Source organism: Pipra filicauda, unplaced genomic scaffold, assembly GCF_003945595.2.
Source record: "Pipra filicauda isolate LSUMZ 115617 unplaced genomic scaffold, ASM394559v2 scaffold6_size6359152_pilon, whole genome shotgun sequence".
Taxonomy (NCBI): Eukaryota; Metazoa; Chordata; class Aves; order Passeriformes; family Pipridae; genus Pipra; species Pipra filicauda.
In genome coordinates, this window is record NW_024104865.1 from 665,264 (window position 1) to 683,767 (window position 18,504).

General features: G+C 38.3%; 1 protein-coding gene across 2 annotated transcripts in view; it reads left to right on the forward strand.

The window, feature by feature from the left end:
- The first annotated feature begins 492 nt into the window (after positions 1 to 492).
- Positions 493 to 18,504, forward strand: part of RAD51B (RAD51 paralog B) — a 384,808-nt gene continuing 366,796 nt past the window's right edge. For both annotated transcript variants that reach the window (XM_027716978.2, XM_027716982.2), the window contains exons 1-7: positions 493 to 560; positions 1,691 to 1,784; positions 2,511 to 2,624; positions 3,673 to 3,789; positions 9,181 to 9,317; positions 12,796 to 12,915; positions 14,788 to 14,971. In XM_027716978.2, the coding sequence (XP_027572779.2) occupies positions 511 to 560; positions 1,691 to 1,784; positions 2,511 to 2,624; positions 3,673 to 3,789; positions 9,181 to 9,317; positions 12,796 to 12,915; positions 14,788 to 14,971 (816 nt within the window). In that variant the 5' untranslated portion in view covers positions 493 to 510. The remainder of the gene's footprint in view (positions 561 to 1,690; positions 1,785 to 2,510; positions 2,625 to 3,672; positions 3,790 to 9,180; positions 9,318 to 12,795; positions 12,916 to 14,787; positions 14,972 to 18,504) is intronic.

The window sequence follows — 18,504 nt, forward strand, 5'->3', positions numbered from 1 at the left end:
GCCCGGCCAGAACCGCCGCCATCACCGACCCATACTCCCCCCTTCGCTCCCCCCCTGAAACTACCTCTTCCGGCATGCCCCGCGCGCCGCCTGCCGCCAGCGCTGCGCGGGGATTGGCGGGAGCTCAGCCAATTGAGAGCATGGGTCTGGCCCGACGGTCCCGCCTCCTCGCGCCCGCCGCGGGGAAGCTTTGAAAAAGTTCTCAGGTGCGCGGGGTCCGCGCTGCGCCCCGGGAGGGCGGGCGGGTGGGTTTGTTACGGCTTGGCGGGGCCCGGCGGGACGCCCCCGAGTCGCGGGGGTGAGGCTGGTTTGCGGCGGGAGCGGGTTTTCTGGTGCTCGCGGTGCTGCCCGGGGCGAGAGAGGGTTGGGCTGGGTCTCCGGCTGTAGGCGCATCCCGGGACCCCGGCCGATGGGGCGGGCGGGCGCCGGAGCCCGCTGGGCTGGGCGGCCGGGGTGCGTCAGACGGTTGGGTTTCCTCCTGTTTAAGGAGCATTTTTTGTAGACGGGGCGATGAAGTTTCCTTCTTGTGAAGATGTGGAGGCCTGTGCGTCTGCGAAGCTGTAATAGTTTTGCATCATGGCAAATATTTACAATTTTTGCGCTTACTGCATTATGAAACCTTTCGTCTTGCCTAAATGTCTGTATTAATTGTATTAATACTAGGAATGTTGCCTAAAGAGTATGTGTGAAACAGCGATGTGCTCAAAAACACGTATATGTGTGTTTTGGGTTGTACTGAGCCAAACACCATCCCGTGGGGTTTTGTTCAGTAGAGTGGAATGACAAAAAAAAAGAGGACAAATGTACATAACTGAGGGGGAAAAGGAATAGCTGCAGAATAGTCTTACCTGCTACATAAAACAGTCTTAAGGTTTATCTGAGATAATCAGATACTCTTTAATCAGGAATCTCAAAAATGCAATTTGCTTAGGTCTCAATCACAGTAAACTACAATTGTTGCTGTCTTGGTACAGTGGTATTTTTGTTCATTTTTTGAATAAATAATGTTGTAGTTATCTTCTTCATATGCTCAACTTTGGTCTCTGGTTTCTTTTACATTGTTGGCTAAATTAAAGAATTCTTTACTGAGTGTGTTTGGTTTGTAAGGTGTACATAGAACATTACGAGATGGGTTTGACTGATCATCTTGACTCTTGCATGCTAAAGTATCTTTCCAGCCCTTCAGGCTTTTTGTTCTTTTAACACCTGTCACGAATCCTGGGTCACCAGAACCGAGTGTGTGTTCTAGCAGTATATGTTCTAGGGCTGAATGCTTATTGTGGTTGCTCTACAATTCATGTTCAGGCATCCAAAGATAACTCATTTCTTTCCAGTGCAGTATAGCATGAGGAGTTCTTATTCAGCTCATGACTGAGTAATTTCCAGCTTTCTTACATCCCAGAAACACCTACCCTATAAACAGTGCTGACTCTTCCATTCTGATTGGCATGATCTCATACATGGTCAAATATGAGGAGATGTAATTCCACAAAAGTGCTTTCAGAGTGGTAATATAACTTAATGTGATGCAGACTTACGGGGGAAATCTGTATCACATTGTATCGTTTATATATACCTATATATATGCACACGTGTGCACACTTTCCTGTTCTTTAGCAAAGAGTGAGTGAAATTGCACAGTCATATTCAAATCATCTTTCAAAATTTTTTTTTTTTGTTTGCTATGCAGGTTGAGGAGCATGGCTGCTAAGAAACTAAGAAGAGCACAGTTGTCTCAGGAGCTGTGTGAGAGGCTGAGTCGCTGTCAAATCACTACCTGTCAGGTGAAAATGTTATTTTGTTTATGGGGTATGTTTTTTTTGTGGTTGGTTTTTTTGTTAGTGGTGGTTTTTTTGTATATGTTTGTGTTGTTTTAATGCATGTAGTGTTCACTTTTTTGTAATTAAACAGGAAGCTTTACTTTCTGTGAAGTAGGGGGCATTTCAGACACCATCTGGCCTGCTGCTTTGTAAGAATAGAGCTTTAAAATGATAGATGCCTAACTAAAACATTTAAACTTTTATGGACTTACTACCCCTGTGGAGGTAGGGAAGCTGTGGAAGCAGCTCTGCAGAGAAGAACAGCTCTGCCCCTCACCAGGGCAGAGAGGGGGCCCTGGTGGACAAGAAGCTGTCCATGAGCCAAGAGGCCCTATGTACTTCAGCAATATGCATCATATATACAGAATCTCTGCCTAGCACTGCAATTTGGAAGACTTAAATTTGTTTTCAATGTGTTTCAGGTGGGCAAAAAGGTGTTATCTTGTTGCAGTTTCATCACACAGATCTTAAATGGTTGGTCCTCTTATTCCATGTCTTTTAAAATGTGAATACAACTTCTTTTAGTATACTGTATGAGGAAAAGGTAGGAGAGATAGAGCATAATAGTGTATAACGTGGCAGAGTTGGTAAACCTGTGGAATGGGTACCAGTTGTATATAGATTGCATCAGTTTAGTCCCCAGCCTGGATTCCTAGGTTGAGCTCTCTGAAGTGCTTTATTATCTTTCAGGACTTTTTATGTCTTTCCCTCTTGGAGCTAATGAAAGTGACGGGACAGAGCTACTATGAGGTGCAGAAGCTTCTTTGTAAAGTCAGCCGAGCTTGTGCTCCCAAAATGCAGACAGTAAGTATACTTGTGTTGATACTGTTTTTGATAAAATATCAGGGAAAAACCTGAACATTGTCACTCATCTTTTTAGCCAGGAGGCATGGAGCGTCTTGGTTTTATTGCACAGTGAAGTAATATTTTCGGTTTTAAATTTAGATCTCTGACACACTTTAGTTTGATGCAGTTACATTTATTAGGCGCTGTAGCCTCAAGAGATTGTTCAGGCTTGCAGCATCTGTTCTGAGTGCAGTAGGGAAATAGGTTATCCTCTCTTGCAATCCAGCATGTAAAAATTCCTTCTAGTTTGGATCCTGCAACTAAAAAAACCAACAAGTTGTTTAATACAGAAAAAGACTGAGAATTTCAGTATGAACTGGTTTTAGATATAAAAGTGGTGCCGAGAAGTGAAGTGATCCTGAAAATAATTTCTTGAGGATTTTTTCTGATGAACTGTAGTGTGCCTTACTCTACAGGTAAGACACTCTACTGGGGGGAGTGCAAGAAGGAAACACAGTAGCTGCAAGGCAGTGGCTGGATTTTCTTTTGGCAAAGTGGAAAATGATGAATGGTTAGAGTACTACACAGGCTTATTCAAAGACTTGGGACTCTTTAGCAAACCTTTCCTTCAACCCACGTAGTTTCAAATTGGTAATGAACGTCAATGAGGGAGTTTTTGTTTTTAGATTTCATGTGAGGGTTTTGTAATGGTCACTAACCATACATATACTGTTTACTTATTTAGAATTTGGATTTTTATGGGTTAAAAGCAAACCTTTTTGAATAGGAACAGAGAAGACTTCTGTCATTTTGTTATTAAAAGCTTATTATTTAATATTGTGGTGAGGGAAATAAAAAAGACTTTAAAATTTACTCTGTGAGATATAAATGGGATGTAAGTGTGATGAACTAAGCAGACTATAGTTGAAGATAGGAGTACTTTGCTCATTGGCAACTGGTGTCATACCAGGTTGATGAAAGCAAGTACAAGTCTCCTATTTCCATTAAAAAAGGCATTTTCTGATTTGTTTGTTCTCTTTTGTTTTTTTCCTCCCTCCTTCCGTAGGCTTATGAAATGAAACTGAGGAAGTCTGTCAGTCCCTCTTCAGCCTTTTTATCCACCACGCTGCATAGTTTGGATAGAGTCTTGCATGGTGGAGTACCTTGTGGGTCCCTCACAGAGGTAACTTGTTTAATATATGTTACTTCAGTTGAGCATTCCACCTAGAAGTCAAAAATCACTCCTTCACTTTCCTTTAAAAAAAGTGAAAATTTTCACAGGAAATTCAGGAGAATTGTTGGCTGGATTTTGCAGTGGGAAAGTTGCAGAACTCCAGATTACATATCTCTCTATCTATTTAACTGTCACTCTCTAGAACTTGGATAATGCTACTTTTTTTTCTTTAAATTTTATTTACAATTAAATTGTTCTAGTGTCTGGATTTCTCTATGGCTTCATGGAAAGTGATAACGTGCATAGTTTCTATAATCCGGAAAGGTGGGATTTGTGTAGATGCTCATAGGAGTCACAGAGTATTATAAAAATACAAAGATGCAATCTCTGATTGCATTAGGAATTTGCTGACCTGCAAATGGAGTTGGAGAAACTTATATATTGGAGAGACTATCATTATATGTGTGCCCTGCTCCTGGGTTATTCCCCAAGCTATCTGTTGTAGGTTCTTGTTAGCGGCAAATCCAGAGCTAGACGGACGCTTTTATGCAGTGTGGCCGTACTTGCTGTCTTCAAGTTCTGAAGTCAGCTGTGCCCTGTAGAAGACCTATATATTGTGCGAGTCATGCTCATGAATATAGACAGGTTGAAACAATTTAACAGTCCTTAATAAGTGCTTTTCTTTGTAGAGGACTAAAAGTGAGAAGTTATGAAAATCATACTGTGAAGAAAATAAATTTTTTCCACACCTTATAATCAAGCTAGATTGATTTTGATCTCAGGTAGAAATGACTTATGAAAGCAGATAGTGACTTAAAATATACTAGTGTTTAAGCAACATTGAGTTTAGACTAAACAGTTTCTGCTCTAGTAAAATCTTATGTAATGAGGGGATATTAGTTTTTAAAGATTCTGAGTCTTTCTTTTTGTTTATGATGTACAGGAATATATACCATTCAGGTCATAAAAATGTTTAAGAACACATACTGATTAAGAACTTATATTGATCTCTCATATCTAGGCCTAACTTTGTTGTCAATTTACTGTAAGAAATTTGGATCAGAAGAACTTAAGATCAGCACTGGGAGTCTTTAAATTCTGGGAGAAATAGCTTGCTAAATTCGGTTTAATTGAAGAAGAAGGAGCTGTTCCTGTATGTAGTAGTGTGGTATGCATGGTCCTGACATTGTAACTATACTGCTGTTGAGGATAGTGCCTTCAGCAGGAGATGAATCTTTAGTTGCTGAAAATATTTTTATCAGCAAAGCAGTGACTACACTAGGTGTACTTTGATATCTTTTCTTATCTGTTATTGTTCATCCAGTGAACTGATAAAATAGCATAGTCCATGTTTGAAATGAAATGATGCTCGCTTTCAGCTAGGATGTGGATTTCCAGGATTTCCGTGTGGTCTACTAACCTTTTTTTTCCTGAGGGCAGAGAATGGCTGTTCCCATGCTTATGTTGCTTAAATGTCTGAATTGTGCTTTAGTTGAAATGCAGGGCCACTGCTGTGCAAGTGGGAGAAAAAAGTAGAATAGAGATGTGTCTTTTCTGTGATAGGACTGACTGGCTCATGAGTGGTGCCCAAATATTTGGAGTACTGAATATGGAATATTTTTTTCTGCTTAAAAACCAAGTTGATGTGATTTTGGGTCCACAGAGCCACACAGTTATTTTACAAGGCTGCTGTGATGAATATTTGTCTTTGTTTTTAATCCTAAATTGGAGCTATCATTCAGCAATCAGTGCGGTGTATCTGACATATTCTTGCATGAAGACCAGGTAGAATGGCTCTGGAGCATAACAGAATTCAGGCTTGCTCATTGCCACGTTCTTGGCATTGCTTCAGAGAGAGATCTGGGAAAAGCAGTGGTTGACATGCTGGGAGTTTTAGGGGAGCTTAGCTAACCTTTGACTTCTAGGTTTTGTGTTGGTGTTTCTTTCTTTTTTCCTTTTTGTTAATTTTATTTTGAAGTAAGCTAACCAAGCAGTTGATCTTAAACTGTGGATGTCAAATATAATTTTCCTGAGATGGTATAAAATAATGCTCTACAGGAAGTTCATGCGAATGCTTAATTTTGCAGTGCTGTATATTTCGTACTACTTTGTAGCCTGGTCGATTTTCACAATACTCAATTTTAATATTTTCACCTCAGTGTTTCCTTAAAATACTTATCTCTTTAGATATGAGGAAATCTGGGAAACTTACTTATCTCTATTTTAACAATGGTCATACTCTCTATGTATCATCGTATTTAAAATTAGTTGGGGGGAATTAATATATTCAAAGATAGGCTGAGCTTTTATCTAATTGTAAATGAAAAGCACTGCACCAGGAAAGGTGTTTCACTTTAAGTTTTCTTCTGAAAAAAAGCTTTAGAATGTTTTTTGTATTCTAGCATATTTTGGTTAAGAGTGAGAAGACCTGCCTGGTGCAGTTCTGTTCAGTGGGGGATCTCGCTGATGTAGATCAGCGAGACAGTGATGCAGATGTCTGTAGAAGAACTGCCAGCACTAGGTTCTTTCACCTGTACCTTGGTTGACAATACTGATACATAATAACTACTTAGTCAGAAATATCATATGGAGAACTAGGTAGACTCCAGGAATTAGATTAATAACTCAAGAGATTAGAGGCGTCTAAAAAAAAAAAATATGTATTGCTTTTTATTTGCTTTTCAGGTATTAAATGTAGAAAGTTCTGTTCAAAAGTATGCTGGTGCAGCATTTACTTCCTGACTGGTGTGGCTAAATCATTGTCTTCCTGTTGGTTTACCCAGCAGTAATGGTGGCTGGAAACTTGGAATTTGAGTGCAAGAGCCACAAGATTAAGACTTGTGGTGGTGTCTTCTACAGCCAAAACTGCTTGTGTTTTGAGTACCAGAGGGACTTGATTTGTGTTACACTGTCTCAGACCATTTTTTTTTCCAAACCACTATGAGATTTTAAGTAGGAAATTAAATCATAGCTGAAATTCTGTGGTCAAATGTCAGAGCTTTAGGCCAACTCGTATGAGGAAAATTTAAATTAATACTTAGTGAATATTGAAGAATTTAATCTCCTGGTAGCTGAAGAAGAATTAGCTCCTTGTGACTTCATCCAAACCCTCCAGGTGTGCCAGAGCAAATAATATATAGCTTATTGAAAAATAAAAGTATATTTTATTAGGCAGAGGTAAATTAAAAACTGTTGTAGTCTTCACATTTCTATTTGGGTGATTTTTTTTCCTGAGCAAATTCAGAGTAAAACAAACCAAGCAAACTTTTTGCTGACATTCAATTTAAATTATATTAGTAGAATTTTAACTAGGATGGTAGTGTTCAGAAACACTTGCTGAACCTGTAGTAACTACAATAAAATGTAGTTGAAAACTGTTTACTGTGGATTATTTAAAAGTCTGTTTTAATGCCCTTTAAAGGAATACCGATGAAAGATGAAGTATTGTTTTTGGGAATAGAAATGCTCTCCTGCTCAGTTGGCTTGCTTCCTTATATTAGCTTGTCCTGCAAAATTCCTTCTCTTTCTCTGATATGATGCTCATATCCTCAGACATTTTTATAGCAACTCTGCTAAATTAGTTCCTGCGTCAGCCACTGAAACGTTGATTCCAGTGCACCTCCCAGGCAAGGCTGAAATTACGGGCGTTTTTACAGGATGTCCTCACAGTTATTAAACATTTTATTTTAACAATTGGATTGATGCCCTCCCCTCATTCATTTCGTCTTCTTTTTAACCAGAAACAGCTGGTGAGGTTCCTTGGCTATCACAGTCTAAGGAATGTGTATTGCCTCTGCATTTTTTATATATGCTGTGGGTTTAGATTAAAATGTAGCAACCATTGTTGATATGTTATTCTGTAATTTAAGTGCACTGGCTGAAGGACAGATAATTGCATAAATACGACTGATTCCTGATCTCTAATTCTCTAAATGCAATGTGTGCTTCTAAAAAAAAATCTAAAGCTTCTGTTGCATCAAAGCTTCAAGTCGATTGACTGATATGGCTTGGCTTTCAGGCCTTGTTTAAAGACAAAGATGATTAAAGGGATTTTAACCAGCTGTTAACTGTAGCTAATGTGGTCCTTCCCTGTAAATTTTCTGTGCTTCAACTCATGCTGCTGCTACTTAAAACCATACCAGTATTGTAATACCTAGTGGTTAAAGGGTGTCTGTGCTTAAAACCAAACTCTAGTGTGTGTAGTCTCAAAAATCAGTTTGATTTTGAGTGTCCCTCTGTTTTAAGGTTTCTTTTTGGCAATACTAGGTGTTTTGAGGAGGTATGCTTCATTTTGGAGTTTAATTTCCCTGGAGAGGCTTGCTTTTACCTACTAGCATCAGAATGAACCCATCGCTCTGTTTCAAGTGCCTAAAGTCACTCAGCTGTTTTTCAGCCCTCTTAGTATTTAAGATTTCATCATCTCCCTTCCCAGAAGCAGTTACAATGTGGGATTGTATTTAAAGACTCGCCATAGTAGTAATGAAGTTACAATTATCAGAACACAGAGCCCAGCATTCATTTACAATCTCTGCAAAATCTACAGTGGATAAAGAACAGCAGACTGCCATCTCCAGTAGAAAAATATTGTTCTCAGAAACTGGTGATCTCATCAAAGAATGTATTCTTTGGATCCCTGTGGTTTTTCTCTCAATCAAAATCGTACTGGAACCTTAACCACAGGGGGCTTTCAGTGAGCACAGGTGAAAGCTTAGAATTGGCAAGCTGGTCTGGATCATTGAATGGTGTTGGTGTTGAAATATGGTAATAGGGAGTTAACACCAATGAAAGAATACATAGTACAGAGCAGAGTGTAGTCTCTGGGGCAGATAAAATCTGTTCTTTGTATATATATGGTTCACACTGAACATTGAGTTTTTACAGGATATAAGCAATTATCCTTGTGATTTCCAAGGGAGACCTGATTTAACCAAAGTAATGATGATTCCTAAGCAGTCATTTACATCTGTGAGCTCATTAGCTCTGGACTTTGTTTTCAGCTCTAAAGGCCATTGATGACACGTGAATGTCAACTGTGAATCGTCTAATTCGTCTCTATTTTAGAAGTAGCACAGGGATGGAAGAGAACTAGGTGTCTCTAGGGAAGATCCTGTGAGTGAGGGAGAGAGTAGAGGACCGCAAATTTGAAAAGCAATAATGATGTCAAAAAAAATAAAGTGCAAGCATAATGCTGGATCTGTAAAGCTGTTTATTCTTCAGTGGATGAGTCTGACTGCAAAGCAGTAACTCAAAGTTGCTCTTTCTGGGTTGCATTCTGTCTTTTCGTGTCTGTCTCCTCCTGTGGTAGCTGAAGGAGCAAAATTTGAGTATGGTCTGATGGGTTGAAGATAAAAGTACAGTTATGTAAAATGAATGTTATGTTACTAATCTTTTTTCTTCCAGATAACTAGCCCACCGGGTTGTGGCAAAACTCAATTTTGTATTATGCTGAGTGTTCTGGCTACACTGCCTCTAAGCATGGGAGGACTAGATGGGGCAGTTATATACATTGACACAGAGTCCGCATTCAGTGCTGAAAGGTAAGATGCAAAAATCTAAAGTATACACTTCTTAGGACCTTTTATCTTGGAGCCTTCAATTATTTTCTGAGCAATAATGATGCATTTTTAGATACCTGTGGTAGTTATTAACCATTCCTCTGGTATATGCAGTTATTCCATAGATGTTGAAATTAATTTAATAGAATGGTTTGCTCACCTTCCTAATTTGAATGATGTTGCAGTTTCTGGTATGGCAAGGTGGATGGCATGCTCTTCAATTTATAGATGTTATTATCAGTCTTCTACCTGAAATCTTTCTTTGCAATTTAGTTTGTGGAGTTAAGGGGAAGGTTTTGAGGATGTAAAGGCCCCTCATTTTGACTACAAAGGAAACGGAGATTTTTTGGTGAACAGTAGGACTGACATAGCTAGTTTTCCTTCAGATTTCTTTCCTACTTCTGAGTGGGACCCTGTGTCCTTCTGCACTTCTGGTTTCCTTCTGAGTGAGCTTGCATTTTTTCTATATCCTTAGCAGCTGTACATTACTATACTACCTTACCTCTATAACATCTCTGATTTTTCTCATGTCTCCTGCTTGGCCCATGTGACCGAAACTGCTCAGCTGTGTACTTACAGTGTTCTGAATGGACAGGAGACACTATGTGCTGTATTTGCACATTTGTTTGGTCTAGAGGAGAGAAGGCTTTGGGAAATCTCACAGAAGCCTTCTCTTGCCAATAAGGAGGCCATGGAGAAGATGGCACAGTGATGTGTGGCAGGGGGACAGCAGGCATAGATTGAAATCCATTTCTGTGCTGATATATGGAGAAGCTTTCTAATTCCTGACTGTCTTTGTGGTAAAATAAAGGTTGTCCAGAGAGGTGGTGCTGCCTCCATCTTTGGAGGCTTCCAAAATAGATAAAGACTCAAGAAGTGTATGCTCTAACTTAATAACTGGCTCTATATTGAACAATTTTTTGGCCTAGAAGTCTCATGCGTTCTCTTCCTAACTTGAGTTTTCTTAAGATTCTGTAATCCTGTATTATTAGTAGATGGCAAATAAAAGATATTTTGGTTTTATTGTTGTTCTGAACACCTCAGATAAGAAGGCAAATCATAGAATATTCATTTATTAGCATCTTAATTTAAAGGGCTAGATGGAGACATTTAGCTGGCACTATTTTTATAAGAGACAGCTGTAACAGTGCAGATGTTGTCTGTCATTCCTCTTTGTCAGAACGTGGACAGTAGGACAGGTGGATGAAAGGGCTGTAGTAAGTCTGGAAATCAAAATTGTTGTCATCAGTTTTGTAGTAGCCAGCTATTAACTGAAAACATACCAGACGTACTCAGAAAGTCTGAAAAGAATTTGTTAGGTTGGCTTTTTTTGCTAGTCATACTTATTGCTTGTGAAAAACGCTAGGTACAAATTTCTGTGAACCAAAGCTGAGAACAGATTATCTGGATACATAATGGATCTGCCCTGATTGCAGAAAACATGTTCTGTGGAGATTTTGGTCTCATCATGACAAACAGGATTTAGATATTAAAGAACTTTGAACCCACCTGGAACTCTTAAGAGTAGTGCTGCAATCTTGGCAAGATTTTCGTGTATCGCTTTATGTTGTTCAGTATAACGATGTTCTTTGTGATGTGCATGCTCATTAGAAAGCACAGTGAAATCTCATTTCCTGCAGACTGTTGAATGGCGGCTCACTGTTACCCAAATGATCTGCATGATTAATTGTGCAGGTGGGCAGACAAAATTCTGTCTCTGGAAGTTCTGCAGGACAAGTTTATGTGTAATAAGTAATGTATTTAATGAATGAGAATCAGGCTATTAAAATTAAATTGTTTGCTCAGGGTAGGTATCTTAACACTCAAGCTTAGTGCTTCTATTTTTAAACCAAATAAAATGGATTTTAATTTTTTTTCCCTAAAATAGCTTTAACATTACATATTTTAATGAAGGGGTCTAAATCAAAAGCATTGAGATAATAACAGTAAGTTGTGCCCACAAGTATAATCCACTAGAAGCCACTCAAGCTATAGGTAGTGGGATATGTCTGCTTAAAATACAAACAATTAAGCATTTTCTGTTATTAAAAAATAAAACTTTCATTATGGAAAAAAATTTCAGTGTGCAGATTATAACTGTGATTTTCAAAGTTAAATTCTTGGATCATCTCTTTAAGGACCTAGATAAAATTGCCTTGTGTTCAGAGGAGTGGAACTTCTTTCCAAGGGCTTCGTAGGGTTTGTAGGCAGTCAGCATTTCTAGAATGCATACCATTTAGTTTCCTCAATGATTTTGTGTATAAAATAAAATTTAACTGCAAATTGTTTAGTTTTACATCTATGAGATTTTTTTCAAGTCATAATTTCTGAATACGAAAGTATTTTGACAACAAATAAACAAAAAAAATCCAACTTCCTCTAACTTCATTCAGTGTTATCACCAGTTATCTGATATGCTTCTTTAGTCTACTCTGATAATAAACAGTGGTATGCTTTGCAACTGTAATTCAAGGTTTTGAAGGCTTATGAGTTTCCTAATAAGGTAATGGAGAAAATTTAATCATGGAATTCCACATTCAGTTCTATCAGAAAAGCAGACACTTAAATGCTCTAGTAATTTTGTTGTATCAAGTCATGCCATTTGTACCTGTGGTATCTGAATGGATAGATGTTCAGTTGTAGTTGCCGGGCAGCTGGAGCCTCAGTCACTTTGTGACACAATGCTGTTTGGTTTCTGTTTTTTTCACACTTTTCTAAAAAGTGGCTTTTCGTAACATTTTATAAGCCGTTTTTACAAATAGGTAATTGGTAAAACAGAAACAGTCACCCATCCAAATGACCTTATTTGTGTTTTTAAGGAGAGATTATCTGTGAAAATATTTTCACTTTGTCAGATAAACTTTCCATATATGTACTGCTTGCCTAAGTACTTGAAGTCAAACTGGGCTCTGTTCTTTGCAGTCTGGCTTCTATGTTGGCTGGATCTTCTGTTTCTTAGCAGCTTGTTAAATTTCTGTGGTGACACTTCATGATTTCACCACAAGATAAAGGTGAAAGGGAAGATGGTTTGAGTTGGAGACTACTATTGTTTAAATGAAAATAGTATTTAGATACAATAATTAGAATAGGAGAATGTTTGATCATTGAGTGGAACTTCTTGTATAAAAGTTGAAGAACTTTGCATTGAGTAAAAACTTTGCAGTTTCCTTCTAGAGGAGATGTTCTCTTTCTTTGTTTACAGACACATTATGTCTTTCCCTTGTGTACCACTGACTGAGCATCACTGAGAAGACAACCTAACTGTTCTGACTTCCAGCATTTCAGTCTGACTGATAAAGTATGCTTTTCCTTTTTAGAAGCTTTCCAGTATTACTTGGTATCTGCTTATGGTTCAGAGGTTTACTGTGTTTACTTCATGAATATTTGATGACTTATTATCCTACATTATTCTTTTTGCTGTGATATACCTTCTGGTTTTGCTTTTTTTTTTTTTTAATAGGTTGATTGAGATAGCAGGAAACAGATTCCCTACTTATTTTGACTCGGATGAAAAGGTGTTCTGCATGACCCGTAGCATTCACCTCTATCGAGAACTGACCTGTTGCAGTGTACTACAGAGGTATTCTTCTCCAGAGTTTAAAATAAAAATACAACACCACTTTGACTTGATTGTCTATAATAATATTTGTTTTATATCAAAGTTTTATGAAGAGTAATTAATTTATTTGAGACCTTTTCATGTGGATAACAGCATGGTCTCCAGCAAAGTAGCACTGCAGAAAGATTGACATTGCTCTTTTCATTTCATAGCATGTGACTAATCTGGTTGATGTTTTTAAATTTCTGGTAGACAATTTCTACGTCATCTGATCCCCGTAAACCTTTAAAGGGGATGTTCATGAGACAGGTCGTCTCTTGGATTGTGGAGGGACCATAGTATAAGAGTTGTATTGTCCATCGAAGAGAATCTTGTTCCTCCAAAGCACAGTTTCCTTCCAGGAAGACAGGAACCCTTCCAGCAGCGGGAGGAAGGAATTGTTTAAGAGTCATCAGCATGAATCTTGTTGTTGGCAGTGTTGTATTGTCATGCTGTTACCTTATGTTAATTTGTGAACATATTTTGCAAGGAAAATTAATTAAGTTATATTTTAGCATCATACTATGTGTTTTATGTTAGTGAGAGAATTATTCTAAGGATACTTTTATCTTCCAATGCAGCTTTATCAGAGAACAGCTAGTAGCATATTGTAGAAACATGGAATGTCTTGGGTTGAAAGGTACCTTAAAGATCATCTAGTTCCAACCCCCTACAATGGTGAGGAACACCACCCACTAGATCAGGTTGCTCAGGGTCTCTTCCATCCTGGCCTTGAACACTTCCAGGCATGGGCCATCCACAACTTTTCTGGGCAAGCTGTGCCAGTGCCTCACTACCCTCTGAGTAAAGAATTTCTTCCTAATAACTAATCTAAATCTCTCTTCTTTTAGTTTAAAATCATTTCCCCTTGTCCTATCACTACCCACTCATGTAAAAAGTCGCTCTGCCTCTTATAAATAAGCTCCCTTAAAGTACTGTAAGGCTGCAATGAGGTCTCCCTGGAGTCACTTTCTCTCCAGGCTGAAGAAGCCCCAGCTCTCTCAGGATGTCTTTGTAGGAGATGTGCTCATCACTGTAGCCCTTCTCCTGAGGACTTCCTCTGGTCCATGTCTTTCTTGTGAGGACCCCAGAACTGAATGCAGTACTCTAGGTGGGGTCTTCTGAGAGCAGAGTAGAGGGGGAGAATCACCTTCCTTGACCTGCTGGCCACACCTCTCACTGCAGCCCAGGATATGGTTGGCTTTCTGTGCCGCACACTGCCGGCTCATGCCCAGCTTTTTGTCCGCAGACCTCCAAGTCTTCTGCAGAGCTGCTCTCAATTACACTTTCTTCCAGTCTGTACCAGTCTCTGGGACCACCCTGATGCAGGTGCAGCTCCTTGCACTTGGACTTGTTTAACTTCGTTAGGTTCTCACAGGCCCACTTCTCAAGTTTGTCCAGGTCCCTCTGGACGGCATCCATCCTTATTAACAAATTAGGTTTGGAGGTATGCGGAAATGTATTTGACCTTCTGCATACATAGACACCAAGGAATCTGGAGTGGACCATGGGATGCATCTACTGTGAGCTAAAAAGCACAGTTTCCATGTCCACTTTACTTGCCATCTGCCGTTCAGGGGTGGTACAGCATAGTCTTGCTAACTAGAGATTCTTCCAAATCCTCTCTTTTGGAGAGATTCTGTCTTGAGTTATATGGACCAGTGAGCCTCAGATTCCTTTCCAAATCTCTTCAATACATGTAGATGTTAATGGAGGTGGTGTGTGAGGAGGGAAAAAGAAGGGCTGCCTTTCAACTTATTAGAGGAATCCTTTTATTTAAACAATTTCAGAGTTATAAAATGGTTCTATTGTGTAAGTAATGCTATCAGTGACTTTCTTTTTTTCTTTTTTTAGGATTATGTCTTTGGAAGAAGAAATTATTTCAAAGAAAGTTAAACTCATAATAATTGACTCTGTTGCTTCAGTTGTCAGAAAGGAGTTTGACACAAAACTTCAAGGCAATCTGGCAGAGAGAAGTAACTTTTTGACTAGAGGAGCATCAGTGTTGAAGTATTTGGCAGAGGAGTTCTCAATACCAGTAAGTTCTTCCTCCTTGCTTAAGTTTTTACCTTAGACTATGAAGTCATAAAATTGGAAAAGAATGAAAATGACAGGAAGATGAAAACCAGAAAATTATTCTAGCAGAAGTCTTCAAGCAGGTACTGTTACAACCTGGCCCAGAAAAGTGGGGGGGTTACCCAGGTTCTTATTAATAAATCTCTTGGGGTGGATTAGAGTGAAACGACACTGAAAATCCATGTTTGAAGACATATATATGTAGGGTTTATTTTAGAACAATTTTGTTTCAAAGGTACATTAGCATTTCGGGTGTTATCATCTGTACCTATCACTTATAGCAGTATGGCATAAAGATAACCTTAAGGGAAAATGCATCATAGGTATAATGCAAAAGTCCTCCAAAAGCCTGCAAAAGTCTCCTGGCAATCCCAGAATGCATAAATCATTAACCGTTTCAGTCTCTGACAGGTACCAGTTGAAAAATAGTTGGGAAATGGAAGAACAGTAACTATTTTGCTTCTTGGTTTTTTCTGTGGGGGGTTTTGTTGTTCATCTTTTTGAACTGGTCCCTGAAAGGTCTTGCATTCTAAATAAAATATTTATAGAGCTGTATAATGACATATAAATACACAGATGGAAAGGTTGTATATTTTTAAAGCACCTGTTGATTAGATTTATCAATTTATTCAATGAAAACCCAACTCTATTTTCATTTATCATCATCTTTAATAAACATTGCTTGTTGGTTGGTTCTGGACTATTTTAAAGATTTGTTAAATTTTATGTTACAAAATAAAATCTAAGTCCTATTAGTTGAGAATTCTAGGAGGGCCTTGGCTAGAGATTTGCGCTCTTGCAAACGTGGATCCCTAAGTAAGGCTGTGTATGACTAACGTGCAAAATCCAATATCAGAGTGTTATGCATCTGCAGATGTTGGTGCATACTACAAATCAGTCTGCTGTTGCATACATTGCAACAGAGTCTCAGAGGTTCTCATTGTAAATAACTGTGTTGGAATTATTTCAGATGTTTTTACCTACCTAGAAAATCATAAATTTGGGACTAAGAACATTAGTAAGGTCGCAAAGTGATTTAGATAATTAATAAATGGGACACATAACTTCATAGCAGAATCAGTGCAACTAAATACTAAGTTGGGCAACAAGTTTGGAGTTGATGAATGATAGGATTTGGATTTGAACTTGAAGTCAATCCTTTTGGCTGTAGCTAAAGGTCTGGTAAAAAATTTTGAGTAGTTGAGCAAGGGAATTGACAATTAGGAGGTATCAGCTATAACTGTTACAGGAGCAATACATCTGGTGCTGATAGTCCAGGAAGGATGGTGAAAAATCAGCTTCCAGAGAACAGTCTTGAAAATGGCTGGGGGAATGAAGACATAAGGTGCTTACTTTGTTTAGCTTAGCTAAGGAAATGTTGAGGGCTTCTTCATTAGTCGGTGTGCACCTGCTTGGCAAAGAGGTATTTGATAAAAGCTTCTCTTCAGCTGACACAGGTGTACCACAGTTCTGTGGTTGGAAGGTGAATTAAGCAAGTTCAGACTTCAAATAATGGGTGTGTTCTTACTGGACTGATTAATCATTGGAATGCATTACTACACATAAATAGCTGCTTATCACTGAGTATTTTTTCGTGGGCATTTCCCCTCCTGCATTTCTTAAAAAGAAAGTGGGTTCAAGTAGAGTTAAATTTGGGAAAACCCTGTGCTACTCTACTGTGCTGGAGTTCAAAGGATTTCGGTGCTGTTCTTTCTGTTGGTGTTACAAAATCTGTTTATGATTATGTATGTTTCATGTCATACAAATATCATATTTCATGATGCGAGGTTATAGAATTTGACCTGCAAAAGTGACTAGCACTCATAGTTTTTACCAACTCAAGGGGAGCTGTTTCAAACCCAAGTAGCTCTGTCTGGTCTGCAATATTTGGAAAAAAGTTGACCTTAATTGCATCAAAACTGATGGTCATTGTTTAGTAATCTCTCTGCACCTCTGTTTTCAGTTTGTAAAATGGAATAACAGAGCTGTTTATTGAGAGGATACTGTGAGAACAGAGTCATTACTAGTGAGAAAGCACTTGTACTGAGTCCAGGAACAAGATACAGATGCTCATTGGAAAGTAGCAATTACCATCCTCAAGTGTAAAATTTAAATAAGTTGTAGTAAATTAAACCTTAATCCATCTTTTGAGATGAAAAAAAATATTGAACATATTAATTGAATGGTACCATCTTAGCCAGTGAATGAAGCCAGGTGAAAGTGGTGTGTGATTTTCATTTTTTGCTTGACTTAATGTTTTTGGGTTTTGGGATTTGTTTTGTTTTGTTTTGTTTGTAAAGTACAAAGAAAAACAAAGCTTTTTTTTGTTGTTGTTGTTGTGTATACATATTAGTAAAGCATAAGCTGTTTCTCAAAAAGTGAAGTATAATACCTGGTCTCCTTTTTTGATTTTTTTTTTCCGTGTAACTTAGCGGTAAGCCTGCTTTCATCCTAGGCATTATAAATGATGCCAGAGCAAGAGGCAGCACAGGGTTTGGATCACTTATGGTCTATTGACAGGCGACCAGGCAGCCACAGTGATGACTGAACAGTCACTGAAGCTTCTGCCTCCATGGGGCACTATGTAGGAATGTCCCGTTTTCCCTTTTCCTGCACAGAGCTGTGACCAAAACATACTTTTTTTTCTGCCAGGTTTGGTTGGAACTAGCCAGTCAGATCAAAAGCAACTGCTAGAAATTGAGAAGGATAGCTTGATTATTAATCAAACAAAATTAACTTTCTTTTACTCTCCAGTGCTTTTATTTTCTATGCTAGAAAAGTCAAGAAGCCTACAAGTTCCACAGATAATATTTTTCCCCCTTTAGATGCCACATACTCCATTTAAAAACTAAAAATTTACTTGATATCTTTGATCTGACAGCAATTAAATCTGTCACAGTCAATTTTTTTTTCATACTCACATCTCATATTTTTTTAGTTTCAGTGCTTCACAATCACTTACACATTGTGCTCTGTAAACTTTATCCCCAATGTTTCCATTTACTTTAGAAAGCCAGACGTTTAGCTAAATGTATATTTGGTTTTAGGTTGAGTAAGTTTTTTCTTCTCAAAATCTGTTTATATGCACAAATTACTTGACTTCTGCAGTGCCTTTTCTGCTGTCTTTGGTTAAGTGTGTTTAATTGCATTGTCTCAGCTTCCTGCAGTAAAGTGTCCCTTGATTGAAGTGCTGCTTTTGGCACAGGGGGAATATTCAAATTGTTATTTTCTCCCATATGGCCTCATTCTTGTTTCTGTTTTATTCTGTTTCCACATAGATGGTTTCTTTGCACCTTTGCTATTGCTGTTCTGATATTTGAAAATATTAGTTTATGGAGAGCTAAACGTATTCCAAAATGAAAGATTTCTGAAGAAAAGTTGTTTAGATACCAGTTCCCTTTCAATTGGTAATAAGTATGTAGATAGTTTGAAAAAATGGATGGTTGATTTTTTACATATGTAACAACACTGTATACCGACTTTTCCAAAATTATG